The 25,342-nt window shown below is 48.8% G+C and overlaps 1 protein-coding gene across 4 annotated transcripts in view; it reads left to right on the forward strand.

Annotated features, from left to right (window-relative positions):
* Positions 1–25,342, forward strand: part of C6H1orf21 (chromosome 6 C1orf21 homolog) — a 109,168-nt gene that overhangs the window by 54,979 nt on the left and 28,847 nt on the right. For all 4 annotated transcript variants that reach the window (XM_075422707.1, XM_075422708.1, XM_075422710.1 and 1 more), the window contains exon 3: positions 14,310–14,404. In XM_075422707.1, the coding sequence (XP_075278822.1) occupies positions 14,310–14,404 (95 nt within the window). The remainder of the gene's footprint in view (positions 1–14,309; positions 14,405–25,342) is intronic.

Here is a 25,342-nt window from a genome sequence, read left to right on the forward strand (position 1 = left end):
CTACTGGAAAGAGCCCAGCGGAGGGCTACGAGGATGATGAGGGGACTGGAGCATCTCTCCTACGAGGAGAGGCTGAGGGAGCTGGGCTTGTTCAGCCTGGAGAAGAGAAGGCTGAGAGGGGACCTTAGAAATGCCTATAAATATCTGCAGGGTGGGGGTCAGGAGGACGGGGCCAGACTCTTTCCAGTGGTGCCCAGCGACAGGACAAGGGGCAACGGGCACAAACTGAAGCAGAGGAAGTTCCAGCTGAAGATGAGGAAGAACTTCTTCCCTCTGAGGGTGACGGAGCCCTGGCCCAGGCTGCCCAGGGAGGTTGTGGAGTCTCCTTCTCTGGAGATATTCAAGACCCACCTGGATGCGGTCCTGTGCAGCCACTGCACTGTGGTTTTCCTCGCTTTTTTAGTTCAATTGAAATGATATTTCCTTAGTTTAACAACAGCCTTGTTTTTATCCACTCAGTTCCAACCCAGTTTGGTGATAGCCTTCTTCTTATCTGAGTAAACATGGGCCAGTCCTAAAGATGGGTCTCAGGAAGTCAGAGAGAAGAACAGAACCAAAAAACCTTTCCGCTTACAGTCATGTGGGAAATGTAATAAAATCACGTTTGTTATCTAGGTTTATAGTGTATTTGTGTCATTCTGACAACACCCTTGGTAAGTCAATAATTTACTATTTTATTCCCATAAGGAAGCAACAGGGTTGTTTTCTTTTCAAAAAAAACCAAACCAAAATCAAACCCCACCCTCAGGTGATGTCTGGAGATGTATAAAGAAAGTGTTCTCCACGTGAGTAAAAACTCTGTATTTTCACCTTTTGTGAGTAGAAGTGGCTGGTCTGCTGCAGCTCTTGTGGAAAAGGCGCTGCTTTGGCAGCATCGGGGAGAAGCTGTCCTGGGCTGTGGGTTTGCTCGGAGAGCAGCAGCAGAACAAACTCTTCATCCCGCTCCAGCAAGTAAATGTATGTGGAGATGTAGAAGGGCCATGAGAAGAGCCTTTAGTGGAAGGTGTGATGGGCCTGCGTCTCTCCTGGAGCAGGAGCAGGGTCCATCCAGGGAGCGCGGTAAGGAGCCGCTGGAGATGAGGCTGGATCAGCCATCCCCTGTGCCTGGCCGGGGCTGTGAGCTGGGCACCTCGCTGCCCGGTGTCGCTCCAGTTCTGGGAGATTCCGAGGGTGTTCCCGTCGTTAGCATTGATTGCTGGAACGATGCATCTCCGTCGGCACCACGTGGGTGTGAGGCATTTGCTTTCAGGGCTTCAGGTGAAAATGTGGGTGCTGCCTGGGGAAGTAGGCATCCTTCAGAGACGACAAACTAACTCTGAAGATCGTAGCCAGAGAGAAATATTAATCTTTCCGATAGGTTAATTTTGTAGCTCTTCGGATGGCCTGTAAGTAACGTAATGTAATTAACGTTTGTGTCTTTTGCATCTGGAAATGGGTGCTGTATTTTATAAATCAGGTTTTCATTAGTGTCCCCCCTCTCCCCTCTTGATCTACGGAAATACCAGCGGCCAGGAGACGTTTGTGCTCATCATGAATCTCCAGTGTGTTACTGGGCCTGGATAATTATTCTATCCCTTTTGTAATGCAATTAATAAAAAGGAAATGGCTGTTGATTTACAAATATTCTTTGAGGTACATGAGCAGTGAGAATTCGATAGACTCATATTACTAGAAGAAAGCTGCTATGCCAGAAAGATTGTGGAGACCCATTTCAAGCCGTACATTGCTGGGCGACAATCTCATTTAATAGCTGACTGATGGAGAGTGGCATCATTGTTAAGTAAAGAGGAATTGGCTTTTTCATTGACAAGGAAACTGAGTACGTCATGTATTTGTAATTTTGGGGGTGTGGAGTGATAATGATGCTTTTTTTTGTTTTCCCAGAGCACTTCTGGGGCAGTTCAGGAGAGGCTTTTGGTGTCCTTTCCTGCGGTAATGAAATGGCCTCTGAGGTTGTGGTACATTTTGCCATGATTGAACCAGCCGCTGGCAGAGTGTACCGGGCCAGAGGGTTTGGCTGGTGAAGTTGGCCAGAGGATCCCTGAGCTCCTTCTCAGGGAGCCGTGATGGAGCAGAGCGGCAGCGAAGCTTGGCCTTCCTTCATGGATTCCAGGGGGGTTAAGATGTCCAGTCCTCCCCCGACCACACACATGCATAACCGTGAGCCCCCTTGTCCCCTTGAATTGTTTTTCGAGTGGTTTTGGGTACTCAGTATCTTGCACTTGTTCATCCATCTTCCCATACTTCACTTAAAGAGGTTTAACCCGGAGGAGCATGGAGGAAGTCTGAGCTAGAGCAGGAGAAGCTTGAGGTTACACCCTGGCCGGTGACCTGTCCTCCCCACTCAGTCTGCAGACCCGGGGCAATGACCAGCTTGCGAGGACGCCGGTTGTGCAAACCATGGTGAGCTGTCAGTTGTTTTCCACATGGTGTTGATACAGAGGTTGCGTATGAAGCAGAAATATTTATGGAAAAATTACTTCCCACAAATTAACTCTGTTGGTTGCACACCTGTATTTTTTTTTTTTTTAATTTTCTTTTTTTTCCTTCTGCTGAAGTGCTCCTCTGACCTACCACTAAGGCAGACCTAGCAGGTCCACTGTAGGCACTGTGCCCCTGGTGCAAGGCTGGTTAACACCATCCTTTATGCAGAACGTGACAGAAAATTATGCGTACCACTGTGTTTTTTGTAGTACTTAGACTATGCCTTAGTCCAAATGTCACGTAGCCTTGGGAAGTTTCTGGCCAAGAGGAAACCAAGTAGTAGAAGGAACCAAGTGATGACCTCCTTGATTCAGCTGCTCATGTGCTGCACACAGTGGTGTGTCTCTGCAAGTCGTGTAGCACCTTTGAAAATTAAACTTATAGAAGCCAGGGAGCTAAATTATGGCTTCATCATCATCTGCCACTTTATTAGATGGGAGGAGAAAAGAGGTCAGAAAACCCGAGATGCATGAACTGAGGCAGGTGGTGAGCAGCAGCATAGCAAGCATTGGAACTGGAGAGATGGAGAGGATCAAGAGCCACAAGCAGTTTGCAACACTGGAAGCTCCTGACATCCTGAGGAGGGATGGGTTAATATGGCACCAGGCGCTTTTGTGCTCTCACAGCAGCGAAGATCAAGATGATGTCCATGAACGTTAGTGGCGACGCGCTCCTGTCAAACCTGTCAGTCCCAGAGGAACACTGTTGAAAGCTGTCATGATACAGGCCTGGAAGGGGGTAGACTGATAAAGTACAAGGGAATCTGCTGAATTCCAGTTTAGTTTCAAGTAGCCATCACCCGTGAGGGACTTCATATTTTATAAAGCACAGGGTGTGACGTGGGGCTGTAGTAGGACTTGCTCGACAGCTTAGAAAAGAGCTACCCCTATCTTGCCTAGCTTTAGGGCGAGTGTCCTTCCAGTGCTGCACGAATCCTCCACATAGGGTCTGGTTTTTGTTTTGCTGAATGTCTCGGTCTCCTTTCTTTCCCCCCCAAAAAAACAACCCTAGCAGTCACATTGGCCTCATGCAGAAGCGGTAGTTAGCATTCCTGGTGAACACGGGTGAGGATTGTGGAGGAGGAAAAAATACTTGAGGGTGGTCGTTCCAGATGTGCTGCTATCTGTGTAGTGCGTTCAGATTTTTAAGCAGCTTTTCCGTCAGATGATTTATGTTTTGTCAGCAGAATTGGTGTGCTGTTCGTGCATCTGCACTCTGTGTAGTATCTGGTGGCGTCCGCTGTGTTGGAGATTGGGTTAAGGTCATGCAACTTCGTCTGGGAACTCTGAGCGAGGATTTTCGGATCGTCCTTTGAGAAAAATAGGTCGGCTCATTTCCTAAGCTGTTTTTTCCATTTAGTTCACGTTAGTAAAAACAACGTGGTCACCAAGATTGAGAATTGCCTAGGAGTTGATAGCTCTGAGGGTTGGCGATAGAGGAACGCTGGTTGATTGCCGATAAAATTTCACTCTCCACCCACATCCAGGTGGATCGGAAATCCGCCCCCGCAGCTGCGAATCTCAGCAATGAAGTCAGAGTCGAAGTAACTGTGTAGAATCAAAACAACCACGTAGATGCTGCTTGCTTAGAGTGCTGGAAGCTGGAGCTAAGAAGATAACTGAGATATCCTCCATTACCTGGTATTTGGTTAGAGAAACATTCATTTACAGGTTTTTTGCAATTTCTTTCTCTAACAGTTGGCTTTTTTTTTTAATTTTTGGATCATTGGCTTAGCTTCTGCTGGTGTCCAGGCAGTCGATACCCACATGCAGTAACTGAGCTGGAATAATCTGCAGAGCTCAGCCTATCCCTCTTGTGCTCCAAGGCAGGGTGGACTTCAACCTGTGGCACTCAAGGCTGATGACTTTTTAAAGACCTCTAATGATGGAAACCGCAACCACCCAAGCAATCTAATTCTACTCCTTGACTGTCCTTGCGGTTAGTGATGTTTTCCTGATGTCTAGCCTGGCTCTTTCTAGAGTTGGGCCCACCACTGCTCGTCCTGCCAGTGTAGCTGTGGAGCTCAGTGTTCCTCCTTTGCAGTGGCACTGTAGGTGATGGTTGGAAGGTTTTGTGTTTAGCGTCTAAGCGGCTCACCTCCTGTTACGTGTTTCGGTTAAGTTGCATCAAAATCTCCCAAGATTTTTAGCAAGTATTTTTAGAAAGAGCTTTTCAGTCTTTTATCTAAATATAGCTTTGAGCTTTCAAGTCTTGGAGAGAGGAGAGCGCGTGAATCTTTGATCCGTGGCATTTCTCGTGATCACAGCAGTAGGAGCAGTTTCTGCACCTGGCAGAAAGAAGTATGGTACAGAGAAATTTGTTAGACAAAAAGCTTGCATTTTACAGAATAGACGTGTCTTTTATTACGGATGAAGGATAAATCTTGGCCTGTCCTTCAATATGAAGGCAAGAAATACTGACGAATAAACCCGAAGCACAGGAAAACGAAGGTGTGGTGAGAAGCTTTGTTCTCGGTGGTGGGACTGAAGTGCCACTTACCTCCTGTCTGCTACTTGATACGTCACTAAAAATAGAGAAAAGAGGCTCACCCATCGTCCCTGTCGATGACAGCAGAGCCAAATCTGTTCGTCCTTAGATGTCTGAAATGGGAATGCAGTGTAAATCAGCATTTTTTCAATTTTTTTAAGACTTGATGTTTAACAAGAGATTCTCCAAAGGTCACAGTGAGTCCAGATATTTTTAATGGAGTTCTGTTTTTTTGTGGTGGTGTTTTTTTTTAACTGAGCGAGAAATAGCGTCATTACTGATGTTGCTGTGGTAATGGCACTTACAGCAACGTCTGGAAGTGCCGAACAAATTTTTCTCTTAGGAACAGCCACAGTTTTCTTTTTTCCCCCTCCTCTAGTAATTGTTCCAATATTATAAACTGATATGCTCATTTATCACTGAAATCATTATTAATGAGTGCTGTTTTTCTTTGTCACGTTGCCATGGCACCTGGGTGACATGTTTGAGTAGAATTATCTGTTTCCAGATGGAGACCTTCATTCAGAAGATAAGCCTACTGGGAAATTTTGTGGCGTATTCAACTTCAAACTCCTTCCTCCCTTGCCCTTCCCAAGAGTTTCATGGCAGAGGCGGTACTGCTTTCTGGTTCATATCCTGCGATGGGTTTTGCGGTGGGTGTTGTGCTCAACAGTATTTCTGTCTTTGATTTGTGGTCCCTTTGTGTTGTTTTGCTTTCGGTTCAGTTGGGCTGCTCTTCTTCAACTCGGTGTTTGGTGTGGCAGTCCTGCAAAGCCACTCCTTCCCCATCTGAGTTGTTGGAAATTGCCTCTTTTTATATAATAGACCACGCCATGGAAGGCAGCACTTTATTTTTACTTTTACAGGTGAAAGAGCATAAAGATGTGTCTCTTTGTATAAGATGCACCCCACTCTGAGTGACAGTGTCCTGAAATGTTTAGCGTATTCACTACTTGATTTTTAGTTTTGCGCAGGAAAGAAGCATAAAGGTGTTTCAGTTCTGTTCATTTTTGATGTAAGATTGTATTTAGGGATAAAGAAGAAAGGTATTACTCTTGAGCAAGATAGAGCAAGGTAAATATTTGTAGAACTTTGTATAATTTCCTTTATCCTGACCTTCTTAGGGTTTTAGGTCTTGTTGACTGTCAGACTTGATTGAGATCGAGTAGGGCCTAATTAGCATTTCAGGATTTCTCTGGGATCATTTTTGATTGCTCAGAACCAATACATCTCAAAATGGTGTATTTACTTTAGCAGAAAAATCAAAAGGTGGATTTAGCAACCTTTACTTTTTCAGTTCCAGGTGCACTCTTACCTTACCAAGCAAAACCTGGGTAGCAGTTTCTGCAACTACCTGAAGGTACCAGCTTTAGGGAAGGCATCAAAGGCCCATTCTCCAACTGGTCTTCCATCTCATTTTCGTATTCACTTGAAGCCGTTGATGACCATACACCCCATGACACACTTCAAGGTTTGTCTGTGGCTTAAACATCCATTCTTTTGCATCTGCAACGCTTTCATCCTGGCAGTAACTTTAGAACAAGAACAATCTCATAAATAGCTCAGAATTTGTGGTTTCTCAACACCTTATCTTACAAATATTGTATCTATAGAAGTGTTATCTTCACCTAGTCAAAAATGTCTATATATAGTTGTGTCCTCCTAATAAGAACATAATACAGTGCAAGACCTGTATTCTCCAAATAATTATTTGAATTTAATTGCTATGTTTAGTATAGTTGAAATAATGAATGTTGTCTGACCTGTGAAGAGCAAGATGTGAAGATCAGACTCGTTTATTCTCCGTTACACCGGCTGGCGATGTCCTCCCTAGCTAAGCTGCTGGCTGCCCCCTTCTCCTCCTTTGCACCCTGTGGTTGCCCTTCTGGTCAGCCGCTCATTGCAGTCAACAGGCTTGGCTGGGAACACGCTAAATATTGACCAGTGCCCTTGTTTGCAGGAGTTGTTCTGCATTTCTCATGCCAGGTCTCTTCTGCTTGAATGGCCTTGTGACAGGCCTGTAAAGCTGAAGAGGTTTTATAGCTTAGCTTGATCCAAGGTAAAAAGAAACAAAAGAGGGGGACTTCCACATGGATGTGCAGGGTGCAGTTGGTGTCAGAGTGCTGTAAATGTCGGAGGGAGAACAGCAAGCAAAATTTCTCCTGTTCAACATGAATTTAAAATTACAGTTTTGAGAACTTTGGTTGATGATGATCTCTAAAAAGACTCATGTGGAGCTGAAGCTGGAAAGGAACCGTAGCCTAGGAATGGACACAACCACTAAGAGTGGGACCAGGCTGCCTGAGCAGCTCGAGTGTTCCTTTGATGTCCTGTGCCCACGTCGCAGTCCTTACCCTCGCCTGGCCCGACTGTCCATGGGTTCTCTAACATGTATTCTCTTTATGAACCCTACACAATTCAGGTAGTTCTCCACTGAAATTAATAGCAACGGGAGGTCTGAAGAAAACATTGGACCAATGCTTGTTGAAGATGGTCACCTGAATAATATGGATGAAGAAGAAGCGGAGGCATTCAATGCAGGTTTTGCCTCCGGGCTGCCTGGTCCTCTGACCAGGTCTGAGGACCACGCATGTGGGAATGGTGACTTTCTGTTTGTGGACACTGAAGTTGTAAGGGACCAGCTGTATCAGCTGAATGCTCGTGAGTCCGTGGGGCCTGATGGGATTCATCCTGGAGCACTGAAGGAGCTGGTGGATGTTATGGCTGGACCCCTCTCAACCGTCTGCCAAAGGTCTTGGGAGTCTGGGGAGGTCCCTGCTGACTGGAAGCTAGCCAGTGTTACTCCACTCTGCAGAAAGGGTGTGAGGGAAGACCCAGGGAGCTACAGACCTGGTAACCTCTGTCCCTGGGAAAATTAGGGAGAAGATTATACTGGGTACTGTCAAAAGGCATTTAAAGAGTAATGCAGTCATCAGGCACGGTCAGCGTGGGTTCACCAAAGGAAAGTTCTGTTTAACTGATTCCATATCCTTCTGTGACTGGGTCACCCGCCCAGTGGGTGACAGGAAGGCGGTGGATGTAGTTTTGCTGGTTCTTAGTGAAGGTTTTGGTACCATCCCTCCCAGCATCCTTCTGGACAAGCTGTCCAGCTGTGGGGTGAGCGTGCTCACGGTGCGCTGTGTGAAGAACTGGCTGAAGGACAGGGCTCAAAGGGTTGTAGTGGATGGGGCTACATCTGGCTGGCGACTGGTCACCAGCGTTGTTCTGCGAGGGCCAGTCCTGTTCAATACGTTGATCAGCGATCTGGATGCAGGAGTTGAAAGCACTGTTAGCAAGTTTGCTGATGATGCCAAACTGGGAGGTGTTGTGGACTCTTGTGAGGGACAGGAGGCCTTCTGGTCACTGGTCAGACAGTTGGACGAAACGATCACTGGAGGTCCTTTCCAGCTGAAATAGTCTATTCTATTCACCTGGTAAAAGCAGCACAAATTTGGAAGTAGTAGTGGTGCAGTAATTACAAGACTGTTGTCGTGGTGGTGATGATGCATATTGGGAAGGCAGGTACCAGCAAGGCCTCAGCTTGGACACCTGAACAGCGACGCCTGGCAGCACTCTGACAATCAGTTAGAGAAGAAATATGGAATGAAGTTTCCAACGAAAACCATCCTTCCTATCTTGTCTCCATCCTTTTGAACTGTATCAAACTTTCACATATAAATCTGATTACACTGATGATCAAGGATGGGCTCGTCAGTGCGCTGGTCCACTTGCTCCAAGGGACGCTGTCTCCCAGGAAAGCATCCCTTCCATGTGATCTGCACAGGGTGGTCTGCTGCCCGGGCGTGCGCTCCGTGTTCGATCACAATTAATCTCTTGGAGCAAGCAGGAGACACGTTTCAGAGGTTATTTTTGCCACCGAGCGTCAGGACCTCCATACCTTTCTCGTTTTGTGCAAGACTGGGCTGAACTGCCTCAACTAAGAAAAAAAGGAGGGTCATTGTCATAGGTGATTCCCTTCTGAGGGGAACAGAGGGCCCGATCTGCCGACCGGACCCATCCCACAGGGAAGTCTGCTGCCTCCCTGGGGCCCGGGTTAGGGATGTTGCGAAGAAACTCCCTGGTCTGGTGCGGCCTTCTGATTACTACCCCCTCTTGGTAATGCAGGTTGGCGGAGACGAGGTAGCAGAAAGAAGTGCCAAGGCCATCAAAAGGGACTTCAGGGCACTGGGGCGACTGGTTGAGGGATCAGGGGCGCAGGTGGTGTTTTCCTCCATCCCATCAGTGGCAGGGGACAGCACTGAAAGGGGCAGGAAAACTCACCTGGTTAACAGGTGGCTCAGGGACTGGTGCCATCGGTCAAATTTTGGCTTTTTTGATCATGGGGAGGTATACACAGCACCGGGCCTGCTGGCAACAAGTGGAGTTCAGCTATCACAAAGGGGGAAAAGAATTCTTGGCCACGAGCTGGCGGGGCTCATTGAGAGGGCTTTAAACTAGGTTTGAAGGGGGAAGGGGATATTGCCCAGCTCACTAGGGATGAGCCTAGGCTTAGAGTGCCAAGGCCAGGGGTGAGATTGACAGCCCAGCTCAAGTGTGTTTACACCAATGCACGTAGTATGGCCAATAAACAGGAGGAGCTGGAAGCCATTATACAGCAGGACGGCTACGACTTGGTCGCCATCACAGAAACGTGGTGGGACAACTCGCATGACTGGCATGCTGTCATAGATGGCTACAGACTCTTTAGGAAAGACAGACCAACAAGGAGAGGTGGGGGAGTTGCTCTATATGTGAGGCAGCAACTGGAATGCATTGAGCTTGGCCTGGGGGCAAGTGAAGAAGGAGTTGAAAGCTTGTGGGTTAGAATTAAGGGACAGGCTCACACGGGTGACATTACAGTGGGTGTATACTACAGGCCACCCGACCAGGAGGAGGAGGTTGATGAAGCCTTCTACAGGCAGCTGCAAGCAGCCTCACAGTCACAGGCTCTGGTTCTCATGGGGGACTTCAACCACCCTGACATCAGCTGGGAAGACCATACAGCTAGGCAGGTGCAATCCAGGAGGTTCCTACAGAGCATCGATGATAACTTTCTGATGCAAGTGGTGGAGGAACCAACAAGGAAAGGCGCGCTGCTGGACCTTGTGTTAACAAACAAGGAGGGACTGGTGGAGGACGTGAAGGTTGGAGGTAGACTCGGCTGCAGTGACCATGAAATGGTCGAGTTCAGGATCCTGCGTGGAGGAAGCAGGGCGATAAGCAGGATCAAAACCCTGGACCTCAGGAGGGCTGACTTTGGCCTCTTCAAGGAGCTACTGGGAGGAATCCCGTGGGCCAGGGCTCTCGAAGGCAGGGGGGTCCATGAGTGCTGGTCGCTTTTTAAACAACACTTCTTCCATGCACAGGAGCAATGCATCCCCCTGAGAAAGAAATTTAGCAAAGGAGGCAGGAGACCTGCATGGTTAAACAAGGAGCTTCTAGCGGAGATCAGGCAGAAGAGAAAGGTGCATGGCATGTGGAAAGAGGGACAGGCCACTTGGGAAGAGTACAGAAACGTAGTGAGAGCATGCAGGGATGCGACGAGGAAGGCCAAGGCTCACCTGGAATTGAAGCTGGCAAGGGATGTCAAAAACAACAAGAAGGGCTTCTTCAACTACATCAGCAGCAAAAGGAAGGCTAGGGACAATGTGGGGCCGCTGCTGAATGAGGCGGGTGTCCTGGTGACGGAGGATGCGGAGAAGGCAGAGCTAATGAATGCCTTCTTTGCTTCAGTCTTCAGTGCTAAGACTGGCCCTCAGGAATCCCAGGCCCCGGAGGTAAGAGAGGAAGCCTACAGAGAGGACGACTTTCCCTTGGTCGAGGAGGACTGTGTGAGGGATCGCTTAAGCGATCTGGATGTCCACAAATCCATGGGCCCCGATGGAATGCACCCACGAGTGCTGAGGGAGCTGGCGGATGTCATTGCTGAGCCACTCTCCATCATCTTTGAGAGGTCCTGGAAGACAGGAGAGGTGCCCGAGGACTGGAGAAAGGCCAATGTCACTCCAATCTTCAAAAAGGGCAAGAAGGAGGACCCAGGGAACTACAGGCCGGTCAGCCTCACCTCCATCCCTGGAAAGGTGATGGAGCAGCTTATCCTGGAGGCCATCATGAAGCAAGTGGAAGAAAAGAAGGTTATCAGGAGTAGTCAGCATGGATTCACCAAGGGGAAATCATGCCTGACCAATCTGATAGCTTTCTACGATGACATGACTGGCTGGGTAGACGAAGGGAGAGCTGTGGATGTTATCTACCTTGACTTCAGCAAGGCTTTCGACACAGTCTCCCAGGATATCCTCCTGGGGAAGCTGAGGAAGTGTGGGCTGGATGAGTGGTCAGTGAAGTGGATAGAGAACTGGCTGAATGGCAGAACTCAGAGGGTTGTCATCAGCGGCGCTGAGTCTAGTTGGAGGCTGGTGACAAGTGGTGTCCCTCAGGGGTCAGTACTGGGCCCAGTCTTGTTTAACTTCTTCATCAACGACCTGGATGAAGAGTTAGAATGTACCCTCAGCAAGTTTGCTGACGACACCAAACTGGGAGGTGTGGTAGATACACCGGAAGGCTGTGCTGCCATTGAGCGTGACCTGGATAGGCTGGAGAGCTGGGCAGAGAGGAACCTGATGAGGTTCAACAAGGGCAAGTGCAGGGTCCTGCACCTGGGGAGGAACAACCTCATGCACCAGTACAGGCTTGGGGTGGACCTGCTGGAGAGCAGCTCTGCGGAGAGGGACCTGGGTGTCCTGGTGGACGACAGGTTAACTATGAGCCAGCAGTGTGCCCTGGCTGCCAAGAAGGCCAATGGGATCCTGGGGTGCATCAAGAAGAGTGTGGCCAGCAGGACAAGGGAGGTTCTCCTTCCCCTCTACACTGCCCTGGTGAGGCCTCATCTGGAGTACTGTGTCCAGTTCTGGGCTCCCCAGTTCAAGAAGGATGAAGAGCTACTGGAGAGAGTCCAGCGGAGGGCTACAAGGATGGTGAGGGGACTGGAGCATCTCCCCTACGAGGAGAGGTTGAGGGAACTGGGCTTGTTCAGCCTGAAGAAGAGAAGGCTGCGAGGGGACCTTATAAATGCCTACAAATATCTGAAGGGTGGGTGTCAGGAGGATGGGGCCAAGCTCTTTTCAGTGGTGCCCAGTGACAGGACAAGGGGCAATGGGCACAAACTGAGGCACAGGAAGTTCCGTCTGAACATGAGGAGGAACTTCTTCCCTCTGAGGGTGACGGAGCACTGGAACAGGCTGCCCAGGGAGGTTGTGGAGTCTCCTTCTCTGGAGATATTCAAGACCCGCCTGGACAAGGTCCTGTGCAGCCTGCTGTAGGTGACCCTGCTTCGGCGGGGGGGTTGGACTAGATGACCCACAGAGGTCCCTTCCAACCCCTACTATTCTGTGATTCTGTGATTCTGTGATTCTGTGAACGTGCCTCTCTAGTCGAGTTCATGGGAGCTGGCTGCGGGCTGGGCAAGCTTCCTTTGTGCTATTTTCTTTCTCATCTCTTTTCCTATTCAAATCTGCACATGCCATTGTGGGAGTTTTGTGCTTTTTCTGCGTGTGGGTTTTATTGCTAATCACAACAGAGATCACCAAAGCAGTGAGAGAAATGTAAGTTAGATACTGCAGTCAATCAAGTGCTTTGAATTCTCAGGCTCGGTTCTGTTCAGCCTCTCTCGTTTTATGAATTGTCACCTCCAGACTAGCTAAATTAGATTTAAAAGAGAAAAAGAATCAGAGTTGTTGTTCACGTTTACTGATCTAATAATAAGTCTCTTAAATTCTTCCATCTGTTTTGAGACTCTGCATCTCTGATGCTTCTCTTTGATAAATTCACAGTTTTAATTAAGCTCTATAATAAAAAAAGCCTATAGATACGGACTAGGGCAAATGGAAAACCATGCTGTGTTTAAAAAAAATGATTGTTTTTCAAGTTAGGCTTATTTAACTTATAAACTCTGTGGCTAATAGTTTTCTGAAGGCAAGCTTCTTTCTCAATAATTTGGATTTTTTTTTTTTAACAATTCAGTAACCCAGAATAACCCATTTGTGTTTTGTTTTTTCTCTTAGCAATGGAGATAAATTGCTTGACAACCCAAAGACAAAGAACACAGTTTGTGCGGTTTCTTGACGTTTGCCCAGATTTTGCCTTTTATTCGCAGCGTACTGCGTCTCCTTTCATTTTGTGTTCACATTTTCGACATAGGTGGAGTAACATTTCCCTTCTGCAGGACGGATCCTGGCGGGAGGAGCAAGGGTGCAGGACTCTGGGTGTTTTTCCGATAGCTTCACTTGCTACAAAGATAACCGGCGTGCGGAGTGGCTGGGAAGAGGCAGTGGTGGGACTGCAAGGGCTGGATGCACGGGGCAGAGAGAAGAATTGCTTTTCCCCAAATCCCACCTTGTCCTGCCAAAGAAACAGATCTCTTTAGTCAGGCTGGGGGTGAGGCTGCTCACTGTGGGGCAGCACGTGTGTGGCAGAGAACATTGCCCTGCTGGCGCTGGAGCTGGGAGTGCATGGTTTGAAGGGCTGAAACGCCTCGCTGATAAATATGAAGGGCAAACCAGGGAGCTTACTTTGCGTATTCCTTGTTTCCACGCTGGATTCCCATCTGGGTAGCATTCACGTGCAGGAAAAACGGTCGCGGTGGGAGGAGCGGGGAGAGGAGGGTGCTCAGAATGGGGCCTCTTCCGCGGAAGTCGCTGGCTGGCTGGCTGTGGGCTGTTCACCTTTTCCTTTAGCCCCGTTACAACAGTGCAGGAAAACCAAATTTTCTTTAAAAAAAAGCGGTGGTTTTTGGTGTGGCTTTCTTTTTTCCCTGGATTTTAACTTGTATTTTCAATGTCCTCCCTCAGCGTTGCTTTTCAAAAAAAGCATTTTCAATGCCAGGAGCATCCACAAGCAGACTGCTGTCTGTAGTAACTGCTGCACATTGCCTGGTTGCCCACTGAGAGTAAAACTCCTGGGAGGACGCAGGAGCAAAGGACTTGTTTGTGTTGAACAGGTTATACAGAAAACTCGGGGTCTGGGGTAGAGGAGCACCTGCTGAACACCCCCCATTCGGGTGCCGGGGCTGTGCTGGAGCAGAGAGCTGCTGGACAAGGTCGGGAAGCCAGAACTGGAAATTCTTACTGGAGCTTCAGTCAGAAAAAAAACTTCCTTGGTATCAGTCACATTTGAGTCTTTGAAACGATATACATGTAACTTTTAGTTGCTTTGCTGAATTAGGGTCTTGTCTAGTCAGCTGTTTTGGTTTTAGTTTGTTTTTTTTCCCCAGCTGCTGAACTACACTGGTTCAAAATTTTTTTTCTTTTTTTTTTCTTTTTCTTTTTTTCCTTGGTGCTCAGATGAGTATAGGATCAAACCAGTGGAAGAGGTCAAATACATGAAAAATGGGGGAGAAGATGATCAGAAAATAGCAGCCAGGAACCAAGAAAACTTGGTAAGGATTGAACTTCTCGCTTCTCTAATGAAATGATGTGGCTCTGCTTTTGTAATGACGTGTGCACCGCGCAGCGCATCCCGGCTACGGCTTACACGCGGCCAGAGGATTCTCTCGAACGTGGCACGAGGCTCGGCGAAGCTCACGTGGAAGGTGCAAAGTATCACTTTCTCCTGCTTGTCTTTCTGAATTAGGCTCTGCGTGGTCGCGGAGCCAGGGTTGCCGCGGTTGTGCTCGCTCACCTCCTTTGCAGAGCCGAACGCGCTCTCTCGGAAACATCGGTGTCTGCACTGCAAACGAGGTGGAGTAAACCAGTAGTGCGCTGCCAGCAAGAAAGTGACCTGCTCCTGTAAATATGATTTGCTCTGTGCTTTCAGGTTTTACGTATTTTAAAATTCACTGGGAAGGCAGTTTGGAATAGAAAAAGCAACACGTTCGTAACACAGCAGTCTCAAGAGTCCTTTTCTGTGTGTTGCTTTCTCCCTGATTTGAGCACCTTGCCGGCTCGTAGTTCCACTTACGGGGAGGAAATCGCAGGTAAACCCTTAGTACTACTTCCAATAACTAGGATGCTGTTGCAGCAGCTTAAAAATCACGGTTGAGTCACTTCTGGCAGTTCTGAGAAGTCGTTTCTTCTCTTCTAAAGCTGAAGGAACGTAGATTCTCTAATTGGCTGACTGGGGCTTTGCCTGGTTTAAATTTTTCAAGACATCCCACAATTATAATAGTCGGGCGCAAAATTTCACATCTCATTCCACTCATTCATTGTAGCTTTTCTTCATGTGGGGTTGGGGTTTTTTTCCTTCCGTCAGTAAGACCAAAGGGGGAACAGCATCAGCAGGTTTCAGTGGAACCAAAACCAGTATCACCAGCGGAGGATCTGCCTTTTGCTGTCGTTGGGCGGCTGTACAAAAATCCACTGTGTGAGATTTTTTCTTTTTCTGAAGATGTGAGCGAGCTCCGGGCAACCTGGAGACTTTATATTCCTTTTTCTAGACACATGTACCTGCATTACACAGCTACGCCTGCATTCCTGTCGTGAACAGCAGGCTTCGGTTTGCTGTCCTGGCCTCGTAGCTCGCACGGTGGCAGAGCAGCGCACAGCCCCATTTCTGCCGCCGTCCCCGCACTGGACATTTGCCGCCTGCAATTTTGCGTTGCTGATGCTCCGGTGGACGGCACAACTGCAGCTTGCAGCAGGATTTTGGATTTTTCGAGGGCCTTGGAAGCATTGCGGAGACCGTCACCTTTGCTAGCAGGGGCTGCGGCGCGTTCAGCTGTATCGCCAACGCAAGCGCGTTTGTTTTGAACTGGAAGAATCACAGAATGTCAGGGGTTGGCAGGGACCTCTGTGGGTCACCCAGCCCAACCCTCTGCCCAAGCAGGGTCACCCAGAGCAGGCTGCACAGGACCGCGTCCAGGCGGGGCTTGAATATCTCCAGAGAAGGAGACTCCACAGCCTCCCTGGGCAGCCTGGGCCAGGGCTCCGTCACCCTCAGAGGGAAGAAGTTCTTCCTCGGGTTCAGCTGGAGCTTCCTCTGCTTCAGTTTGTGCCCGTTGCCCCTTGCCCTGTTGCTGGGCACCACTGGAAAGAGTCTGGCCCCGTCCTCCTGACCCCCACCCTGCAGATATTTATCGGCATTTCTAAGGTCCCCTCTCAGCCTTCTCTTCTCCAGGCTGAACAAGCCCAGCTCCCTCAGCCTTTCCTCGTAGGAGAGATGCTCCAGTCCCCTCATCATCCTGGTAGCCCACCACTGGACTCTCTCCAGTAGCTCCTCATCTTTCTTGAACTGGGGAGCCCAGAACTGGACACAGGACTCCAGAAGAAGTGTGACTGCAAGAATTTTTTTTCTCATTTTAGAGACCCCAGCACTTTGTTGGTAAACAGAGAAAAAGGAAAAATGAGCACATACTCAGCTTTTTTTTTTTTTTTCTTTATTAAAAAGCAGAAGTCTAGCAGGTTAAGTTTTAAACTAGGCTTCGGCTGTAGTTAAATTGGAATATTTGCAGAAGGTGAGATGCCACTTGAATGACAACGAGGAAGAGTTCGTGAAAGATTAGCTCTGCTGAGGTGACACAGCCGCTGAAGCCGTACTCAAAGCTAGAGAGAGATACTTGGCACTTTTATTAGTGCCTGCTTTCTTGTAGCACCTAAGGGTTAGCCTGATTAAATTTCGGAAGAGACATTTCTACAGCACAGTGCTTATTATTTTGTTATTGATGGGGCATGTTTGATGAGAGCAGTGGTTTTGTTGGAAAATATAACTTAATATAGAGTTGGAGGGCTGGTATAGCTCCCTGCTCTATCATATCCGTTGGGAGAAGAAGAAAGACAGTTGGGCAGGAAAGTTGTCAGTCAGACGAGCTGTATATACGTCAAAACAAAAACCACCTTGCACACCAAAAAGGCTCCTTTTTCCTTGTCCTCATCTGCCTATAAGGAGATTACGCTGTCTGTAATGTATGCAGCTTTTTAATCCTGGGAATTGTCAGGTCCTCCTCACTCCTGGGGTTTTTTAAAGGGGTTTCGCTGTTGGAGTTCTCCTCGGTAAGCGCGTTGCAGTTCGCTGCGTAGGAGACGGGTTGAGCTGCCCATCACTCAGGCTTTAGTTTTCTCAACGTGTGAAAAGTTGGCAAGCGCTTCCATAATCCCATCTTCTCATCAGCCATTTCCAGGCAACAGGAATCGCAGGAACAAGAAAAGGCAGTGGGGGAATCGGCTGGCCTTTTTCGCTCCTCCCTTGTTTCTTAATCCCGCGTTCCTTCCTCGTCACAGGGCTGCTCGCTCAGGGCCGCGGCCCCGAGGGGATGTATGATCGGAGCGTCATCGCAGGCGCGTCCCGGGGAACCGCTGCCGTGGGGGTTACCGTATCCCCTGGTACTTGTGCTGGAACTGTGTTATTCGGATGCCAGCGAATTTTTCAACCCCATTATCAGCACTGTTACTTTTTAAAGATATTTTGAAGTCCTGCTTAAAAAAAAAAAATCTCTGCTCAAGTGAGAATAAAACCGCCTCCCTTATAACGTAGGCTCTTTGATGCGGTGCCATCTCTGCCGTTGGTGTTGCAATATATCTGAGTCAGGGGAGGAAAAAAAAAAGGTCATGCCAGTAGATGAAGAGAATGGGGGACATGGCAGACACCAGGCAAATTGTCCTTTCGCACTGGGGCCCTGTGGTCAGGGTCTCTGGCTTTCGTTCTGCTCAAAGAGAGCTGGAGGTGGCCGGTACAGGCGTGGGCATCCCTGGGAGAGGTGAGGCTCTGTCAGTGAGTTGCCACCTTCTCGGCTGCAGCCTGGGGCTCGCACAGGGCTCAGAACGTGAGCAAAGCTGGCGTGGTAAAGCAAAAATACTCCTACGGGGTGTTGAGAGTGGGAGTGGCGGTGCTAGGGCTGTACGCCGGGGAAGCAGAAGATGCTCCAAGTGAAGACATTTTCTGGCAGAATCAAAGGCCTCCTTGAATTAAAACGTAGGCTCTTGACAGAGGCAGGGGGACAGAAAATAAGAAAAGATAGGACAGCCAAGCTTGTTTCAGACTCTGCCACAGTCGGTTATTGTTTTCCTGCTGTTCCCTCCTATCTATTGGCCTGACTCACGTCTTCACCCAGGTTGTTTATCTGGTTCTCCACTTGCCGCTGGGATCTCTCTGGTCCTGGTTTCATTCCTGGTGCATCAGCTCCCAGCGTCTTCCTGAGCATCCCGCCTGGGCATCCCTGTTCCCAGAGCGCAGCCGGACGCGCTGCAGCGGGTGGGGAGGGTCCTGAGCTGCCGGTCACGCATCCGTGTCAGCTGCGGGCAGGGCTGGGTGCTGGGGACCTGGGGTTACGCTGCCTGCTGGCACTCGGCACCACGCGCTTCGGTCGCTGCTCAGCTGAGACAGGGACATACGAGGCAGATCTGTGAAGGATTAGTAGACAGGTGAGAGAAAGGAATCATTTGTACTGGTTTTCAAGACTATATATGTTTTTTAATCAGTCTTGGACTATATATAAAATATATATTATATATATTTTTATATATATATATTTTACATATATGTATATAAACCCTTGGAAATTGTGCTAATTTTCAGATGAGATGTGATTGTGCGTAGAAGCTCAGCCATGTGGGGTTATTCCCGGAGCTGAAGCAGCGGCTGTGATGGTTATTTGCGTGTTCGGAAGCGGAAGGGCTGGCTGCGACGGTGTATCGGGGTGCTGGGCCGGCGCGGTGGGCAGGCAGACGGGTTGGGCTGTGGCGGGGCTGTTGGCTCGGGCAGAGCCGAGGCGCTGGACCCCCACGCGTGAAAACTCAACCTCAACGCCCCGTGGATCCCACAGCGGCACAGCAGGAGCCCGTTGGGGCAGAGGTGAGCTCCCCTGCGTTCCCCTGTCTTTTGGGGGGGACTGAGGGTTGGTAATTCAGTACTGGTTTCAGTGCTGAAGGGGCTTGCGATCAACAAAGAGTTTTACCAACTTGGAGTTTACCACACAGCAGATGTGATTGGGGTTTTCTGGCCCTAAATAGCAGAAAAAGCAAAGCACAGGTGTCACACGCCTGGTTTTGTTACTTCGGAAATCTAGAACGCTGAAAGACAGGCAGTATTACTGTTCTAGGAGGCTAAATCTATTCTGAAACGTACCTTCTGCAAGGAGGTATGGCTGGAATAAATAACACGTTGGACCATTTCTAAGGATCTATTAACGTGTTGCTTGGAAAGGACTCGCTGTTTAGCTCTACACCAGTATTAAATACACAGAGTACAGTCGTAACAGCCTAGTTAACATTCAGAAGAGGATGACTTTAATTGTCCTCATTTCCATGCTCTCTCAGCGCTAACGCTTTCCGTTGTAAGATTTTCTTGCCAGAAAAGGTGGAATGGGAAGATGTGGCATATTCGTGCAGCTTCGCGTTGCCTCGGCAGGCTGGATGGGCTCCGAGACGGAGTAGCACAGATCCCTGTGGAAACAGCAGACACCCAAAGCTGCGGGTTTTGCGTTGGGTGCTTAACTTGTGATTTATTGCAGTTCAGTTGTTTGATGTTTGTGTAACTTTTACGAATAGAGATCTTTTTTCTGGTCTGCGTTGGCGCAAAAGGCCACTTATTGGGATTTTTATGCTTCGTTATCCAAACCCTCAAAACAACTGAGCATGATGCTCCGTTTCGTCCCGATGCTGCGGAGGGAGATTGCACGTTAGAGCTTGAGATGAATTCCTGCTGGAGCGGAAGAAAATTGCCTCTCCCTGTTGCTCTTGCTGTCTCTCGCTCCGCCTTTAATAACACAATGTTTTGCTTTTGATTTCCCCCCAATGTGTATAAATTTCCACTCCGCTTCCCTGCAAATGCAGTTTTTTTCGGGCTCGTGCGTGCTGTGGTTTCCTGGCTGTGTCTCAGGCTGCTCGGCCCGGCTGCGGGGCTTCGTTTGCTGTTCAGCTCCGACGCTGAGCGTTGCAAACCCCCGGTGCCCGTTGCTCCGTGTTCCACACCGGTTACCGGCATCCGCGGGGCTGTTTTAAAAGTAGACAGTAGTGTCTGATAGACAAAGCGTACGAAATTAAAAGCCTAGCAGAAAGTGAGCAATGAAACAGCTGTAATAGCTATATAAAATGTAAGAAGTGAAAGGGAATATACTGTGTAGAATAGAAATATTTAAATAGGTTCCTGTTGGGCTACGGGAGGTGGCATCTGTGAACACTGTGGGGATACGGGCGTCGTGCCCTTGAGGCAGAGCTGCTTGGAGCGGGAGAGGCAGACGGCGGGCTCCGCTCACTGGAGAGGAATCTGGCTTTTCACTGCCGTTAGATGGTACCGAAGAAGTTCCCCCGAGAGTAAATAGTTGAAGATCCTTTCCTCTGGTCCTCGCTGTAGGGCCCGGATCGGTGCATGTTGTGCTGCACGTACTCCCAGGTTCCCGTTTATATTTCCCAGGGAAATTAAAATTCTAAAATAGCCCTTTGGAATTTTTATTTTCCCCCAAAAGGCTGAGATCCTAAATGAACACTGCCCTATCACTGTCAGTACCGAGCAGTTACAGCATTTTGATTTTCGTGGACCAGCCCCTCCAATGTTTCTGCAAGAAATGCGTTGGAAGCTGAAACAGAAGCGCACGGCAAGGATATTGTTAATAGAGCCAGTTATTTTAATAACGCCGTGCAATTAGCTTATTTCCATATTGCCCATTTCATGTGAAATTTGCAGTGATATTCTTCAAAGAACGGTTTCTCATAATGAATTTATGACAGTTTTAGCTCATTCCACTTATAGGTCACTGCGTATTATATAGACATCAAAGTAAATCATTGCCCTGAGTATTAATATTCTTTTTCTTCTGGATTCCATTAAAAATGGTTTTGGTAGAAGAAGTATTAATTTTTCCTCTAGTATTTAATTTTTTAAAATCTAGAAAAGAAGTGGGTACTATTAAGAAATATTTTTAGCAAGTCAGGAAAAAGTGCCCTCTTTAGTGAACTTCCCTAAGTGATGTCTTTAAAGACCGGTTAGAGGAGGTGGACTTGAAGCCCGTCAGATGAACTGTTGGCTGCCGTGTGTGGAAGACCTCCAGCACTCAGCTTCTGGGGTTGAACGCTCCGCAGGGGTTGGGGTCCTGCGACGGACGCTTGCTTCTCTCCTCCCTTTCCCCAGTGTTGCTTTGGCCAGCGCCAAGACTTTGATCACCTGGCCTGTTTGCAGAGCAACGCGTCTTTGGAGTGGGTCCTGGTAGCTGGGAGCTCAGCTTGCTTACGGTGAATGACGATGGCTTTGTATGGACTCGGACATTGAATTTAAAGGTGAGGACTGACCGTTATGGAAGGATGGGTTTCGTTCGTGTTTTGAGGGAGGAGGTTGCTTGTTCTGTCTTCTGAGGTTGGTGGCAGCTGGTTTGAGCTCAGACGCAGCAATCCAGGTGGCACTTGGCAGCTCCGTAGTGCAAAGGAGACGTCCGCATCCGTGCTGGCATCTAACACGTCTTCTGGAGTGACAGGGAAGAAAGGTGGCATCTTCTGTGGCCAGCCAAGCTGCTGGGGTGAGTGTGGTCCAGCACAGAGGAACCTGCGCTAGCGGCCGCTGCAAGCAAGCGGGAGCTAAATGACCATCCTAGGCCTTGCTGATGTAGATGGGGACTTGGTCTTGGTGTCTCTTTCCAGGTGTGTTGGGAGGGTCACCAGAGGGTGATTTTGTGTGATCTCTCCCAGTTTAATGCCAGAGGGACTGCGGTGGTCAGACCCCATGGCGTCCTGCAGCAGATGGGTCAGGTCCTGGGTCTGTCTTCGCCCTGTACCTGGATGGTCTCACTGGCCGTACTGGTGCGGAGATTCCAAGAGGCGGGTCTGCTCGGTTGCCGTTAACAGCACGTGACAGCAGCACGCTGTGTGATCTAGAGTTGCCATGGTTTGAAACACAAGGGTAGAGTTTTCTAACGTACTTCTTCAGACGAACGTTTGCAGTTTTGAATTTGCCGCTGTTCTGTGAAAAGCCCCATTGCTCCTCTGCTCCAAGGTTATGAAACCAGGAGCTCCCAGTCCCTTTGGCACTATTATTGTTTTGAAACGCTTGCGTTTTGTCCCCTTTTTTACATAAACGTGGTGGGTTTTTTCCACTATCCAACCCATACAAGACTTTCTTCACCACCTAAATTATTTTTAGTGTGTTTTTTTTCCCCCCATCTTCTTGGTTATTTGGTAAGAAATGAAAAACAAGTACTTTTAGAAGCAACGTAGAGTAGAAGCTCCAAGTGTGAGGAGTACTCGCAGGAATAAAAGCTGTAGCGGGAGAGCACTAATGATTTGATTAATTTTCAGAAAGACAATACCTATTGTACCGAACGAGCGTGAAATCTGATTTTCCTCTTTCAATAGGCGCTGCTTTTGGTAGGTTTCCCACCTGACAGGCAATGGTATGCTCGCATGGTTACGGAGCAGGAACATCTTTGACGGTTAGACTTGGTGATCTTCAAGGTCTTTTCCCGCCTTAACGAGTCTGTGCTTTTTCATTGCTGCCACGGTTGTTTTGCGTTTGCTTGCTTGGTGTTTTGGTTGTGCTTCATCACAGTATGCGAACAAAGCTGGTAAATACTTAAAATCCACCCTGGAGAAAGTAATTGTGCTGTGTACAAAATCACTTAAAATTGCAGTGGACATTTTAAAGTGGATTTTAGAAGTTGTTCTTTAATTCTTGCAGGGAAACGAGGGGTCTCTGCAGAGGCTGGGCTACGCTGGCATTTTACCAGCTTGGGCTTGCTGGGGCAGTGCTGCAGTGAAGTGGCGTCTGGGCCACGTGCGGGCAGAAGACGTCCTGGTTTAACGATGTCTTCTGTAGAGAACGTTGAAGACAACTGGAGACAGCTGCTGGGGAAGCTCGTTAGCTGTATTAACCAGCTCCTTTAGCTCCTTAGCCTCAACACCTGCGCGCTCCGGGTGAGGGGCTTGGCAAACCCAGGTCTCCTCAAGAGCTCCGAGGGTGCTCGCCCGTTGGCTCTCTGGCTGCTGTGCATGTTGGGACCGTTGGGAAGGGAACGGCGTTCCTCAGCCCGGTCTGGTCCTCTCGCCGAGGGGCTCTGCTGGTGCTGGGGCAGGCGCCGTGGGGGGCTCCGGGGGACGATCCGCGGGGAGGAGAGGAGGGATGAGTGAGCCAAGGCGCGGGATTTATTCCTGGTGGTGGATGAACGTGGGGCCGTGTCACCTGCGCATGGGCATGGGGCAGGCTGCTGTGCTCCTGGGGTTCTGGAGGCATTGCTGATGCCCATACAAACTCTCCCGAAAAAAGGAACTGGGAGCATGATAGACCTGTGAAGGGGAAGGGGGGGGACATAAATGTAAAGTTTTCGCGATTTTTTTTTATATTAAGTGAAATTGAATTTTTTTTTCTGTTTCTGGAAGAGAAGCATTTTCAATGATTTATTCATTGATCTAAGATGCCTGGAGCATTGATGAGGCGCTTGCCAAACAGAGTCAGCACAAACAATTTTTAATCTTCCAAAGCTGAAGGTCCCAGTTTCTGCTCCTGTTTAAAGGAGAGGGATGGAGGCTGGAGCTGGGACTGTGCGAACGTCTGGGGCTCACCTTGGCGCTGCGGCAGGGAACTTGCTCTCCGCGCAGCCATGGGGCACTGCCGGTGCTTTCGGCATCGCTGCCAGCTCCGGCTAGTCCGTGTGAAATTCCCCAGATCAGGTAGCTGCCTCCGGTTAACAATGAAAGCCTCAGCCACCCCTCAGGATAAAACGACAAGCGTATCTTTTCATCTGTACCACATGTGCTCAAGCCCGGGCTGGAAGGGGCTCGCCTTGATTTTTGTTTTCCCCTCTATGATTTTGCTGTTTGGCTTCGGTTGTTCCCCTGCGCCGTGGTGGAGAGCCGAGGCCAGCCGCTCCGCGGGCACCGGAGAGGCTCGGTGCGTGGGGGTAAGGGATTGCTGCATTTCAGCTGGTGGAGTGAGGGGCAGAAAACTGGACAGGGAGAAGGAGAGTCAATATAAGAGTATAATTTTTAAGGATCCAGGGTGTTTTTAAGTAAAAAAGAGAAACAAATTCAGGGAGGAAAAAAAAAACCCTATGAAAATACATCTGTGCTTGTAAAGGCAAACACTTTGATATTAGGAAAACGCTGCTCAGATAATTCAGGCTCTTGTGCGTATGGAGGATGATGCAGTTTGGAGTTACGTGTAGGTACATTACAAAATAAATTGCCTGTGTACATGAATATTTTTAATGTGGAGCACTGATAGCAAAGTAGCACTGGACTGAGCTAATATGCAGCTTACCAAACAGTCTCAGCTTTGTTCTCACCAGGAAGAAACCCCTTTTTTTTTTAACTTTAACCACACTCCTGCAAGAAAAACTATTGGAGTTCAGATGCAGCTCTCCGGTGCTCCGCTTTCATCTCCCACACTTGATCTGCGCGGAGCGCACTGGCTGCATGCTCCTGCTCACCGCTGTATCTGGTGTGCAATCTTTCCACGGGATAGCATCAAAGGCAGGCGGCTTTAAAGAAAATAAACAAGCTGCCAGAGAGTCTGTGCATGGGAACACAAACCCAGCGCTTTTTAATAATGTAATAATATTATATTTGTGTGTGTGTATGTATAGATTTAAATGCAGTTTGCATTGCAGCAGCACCTGAAGGCAGTGGCTGGGAATCAGAAGCGGCTGCAAACACAGAACAAAGGGGCTCATGTTACCAGTTCTTCCCCAAAAGGTCATCCAAAGCAGCACTTTTATTCCTAAATCTGTGTACTTCCAGGGGAGCGAACTGGGGGTAAGTTTCCAAACTGCAGGCTTGATGGAAGGCAGGGTATGATTTGAGGGTGGAAGAGATGCTGGCAATGCTGTCCTTGTGCCGGTGAGGTGCTGCCGGATCGCCCTCCCTTCGTAGGCTTGGAGAGCACGTGGCCATGGCAAGCAAACCTGAGCCAAGCAGAGGAGATCCTCCACCCATTCAGGTGACGAGTACCACTCTGGAATAACTGGCTTCAGGCTGCTTCATCGTCTCTAAGAGAGAGTCAAGGCCAAAACGTGCTTTATTCTTCACGAGGGATGCACAAGTTTAGCATCTGCTGTATTTGTGGGATTCGTTGCTTCTGGAGCTCTCCCAGCTCTCCAAGTCACCCCCTCCTGCCCAGGTTTTCCAAAGATGAGCGTCTGGATGGGAACGCTGTCTCCGAAGCAGCATTTGCGCTCGCTTCCTGCCTAGAGAAGGCGTTCAGCAGTGGAATAGGGCTTCGGCAAGCGGCGGCGGCAGATGCCAGGAGACAGTGGCACGTCTTCCCAAAGTACAGATTGTTCTTAGCGGGTGGCGTAGAGAGTTTGCTGCATCCTCTCTTTTTTTTTTTTAAAAAAAAACCCAGGCGAGCAGAAATCTTTTCCCGAGCTAAAGGCATTGCTCAGCCTTGCAGCGAACCCGGCAGGGGCTGGCCACCGGCCAAGCCTTCGCTAGCCGCAGCCTGCGCGCTGCATACCTCCTCGAAG

This window comes from Opisthocomus hoazin, chromosome 6, assembly GCF_030867145.1.
Source record: "Opisthocomus hoazin isolate bOpiHoa1 chromosome 6, bOpiHoa1.hap1, whole genome shotgun sequence".
In the NCBI taxonomy this organism is placed as follows: Eukaryota; Metazoa; Chordata; class Aves; order Opisthocomiformes; family Opisthocomidae; genus Opisthocomus; species Opisthocomus hoazin.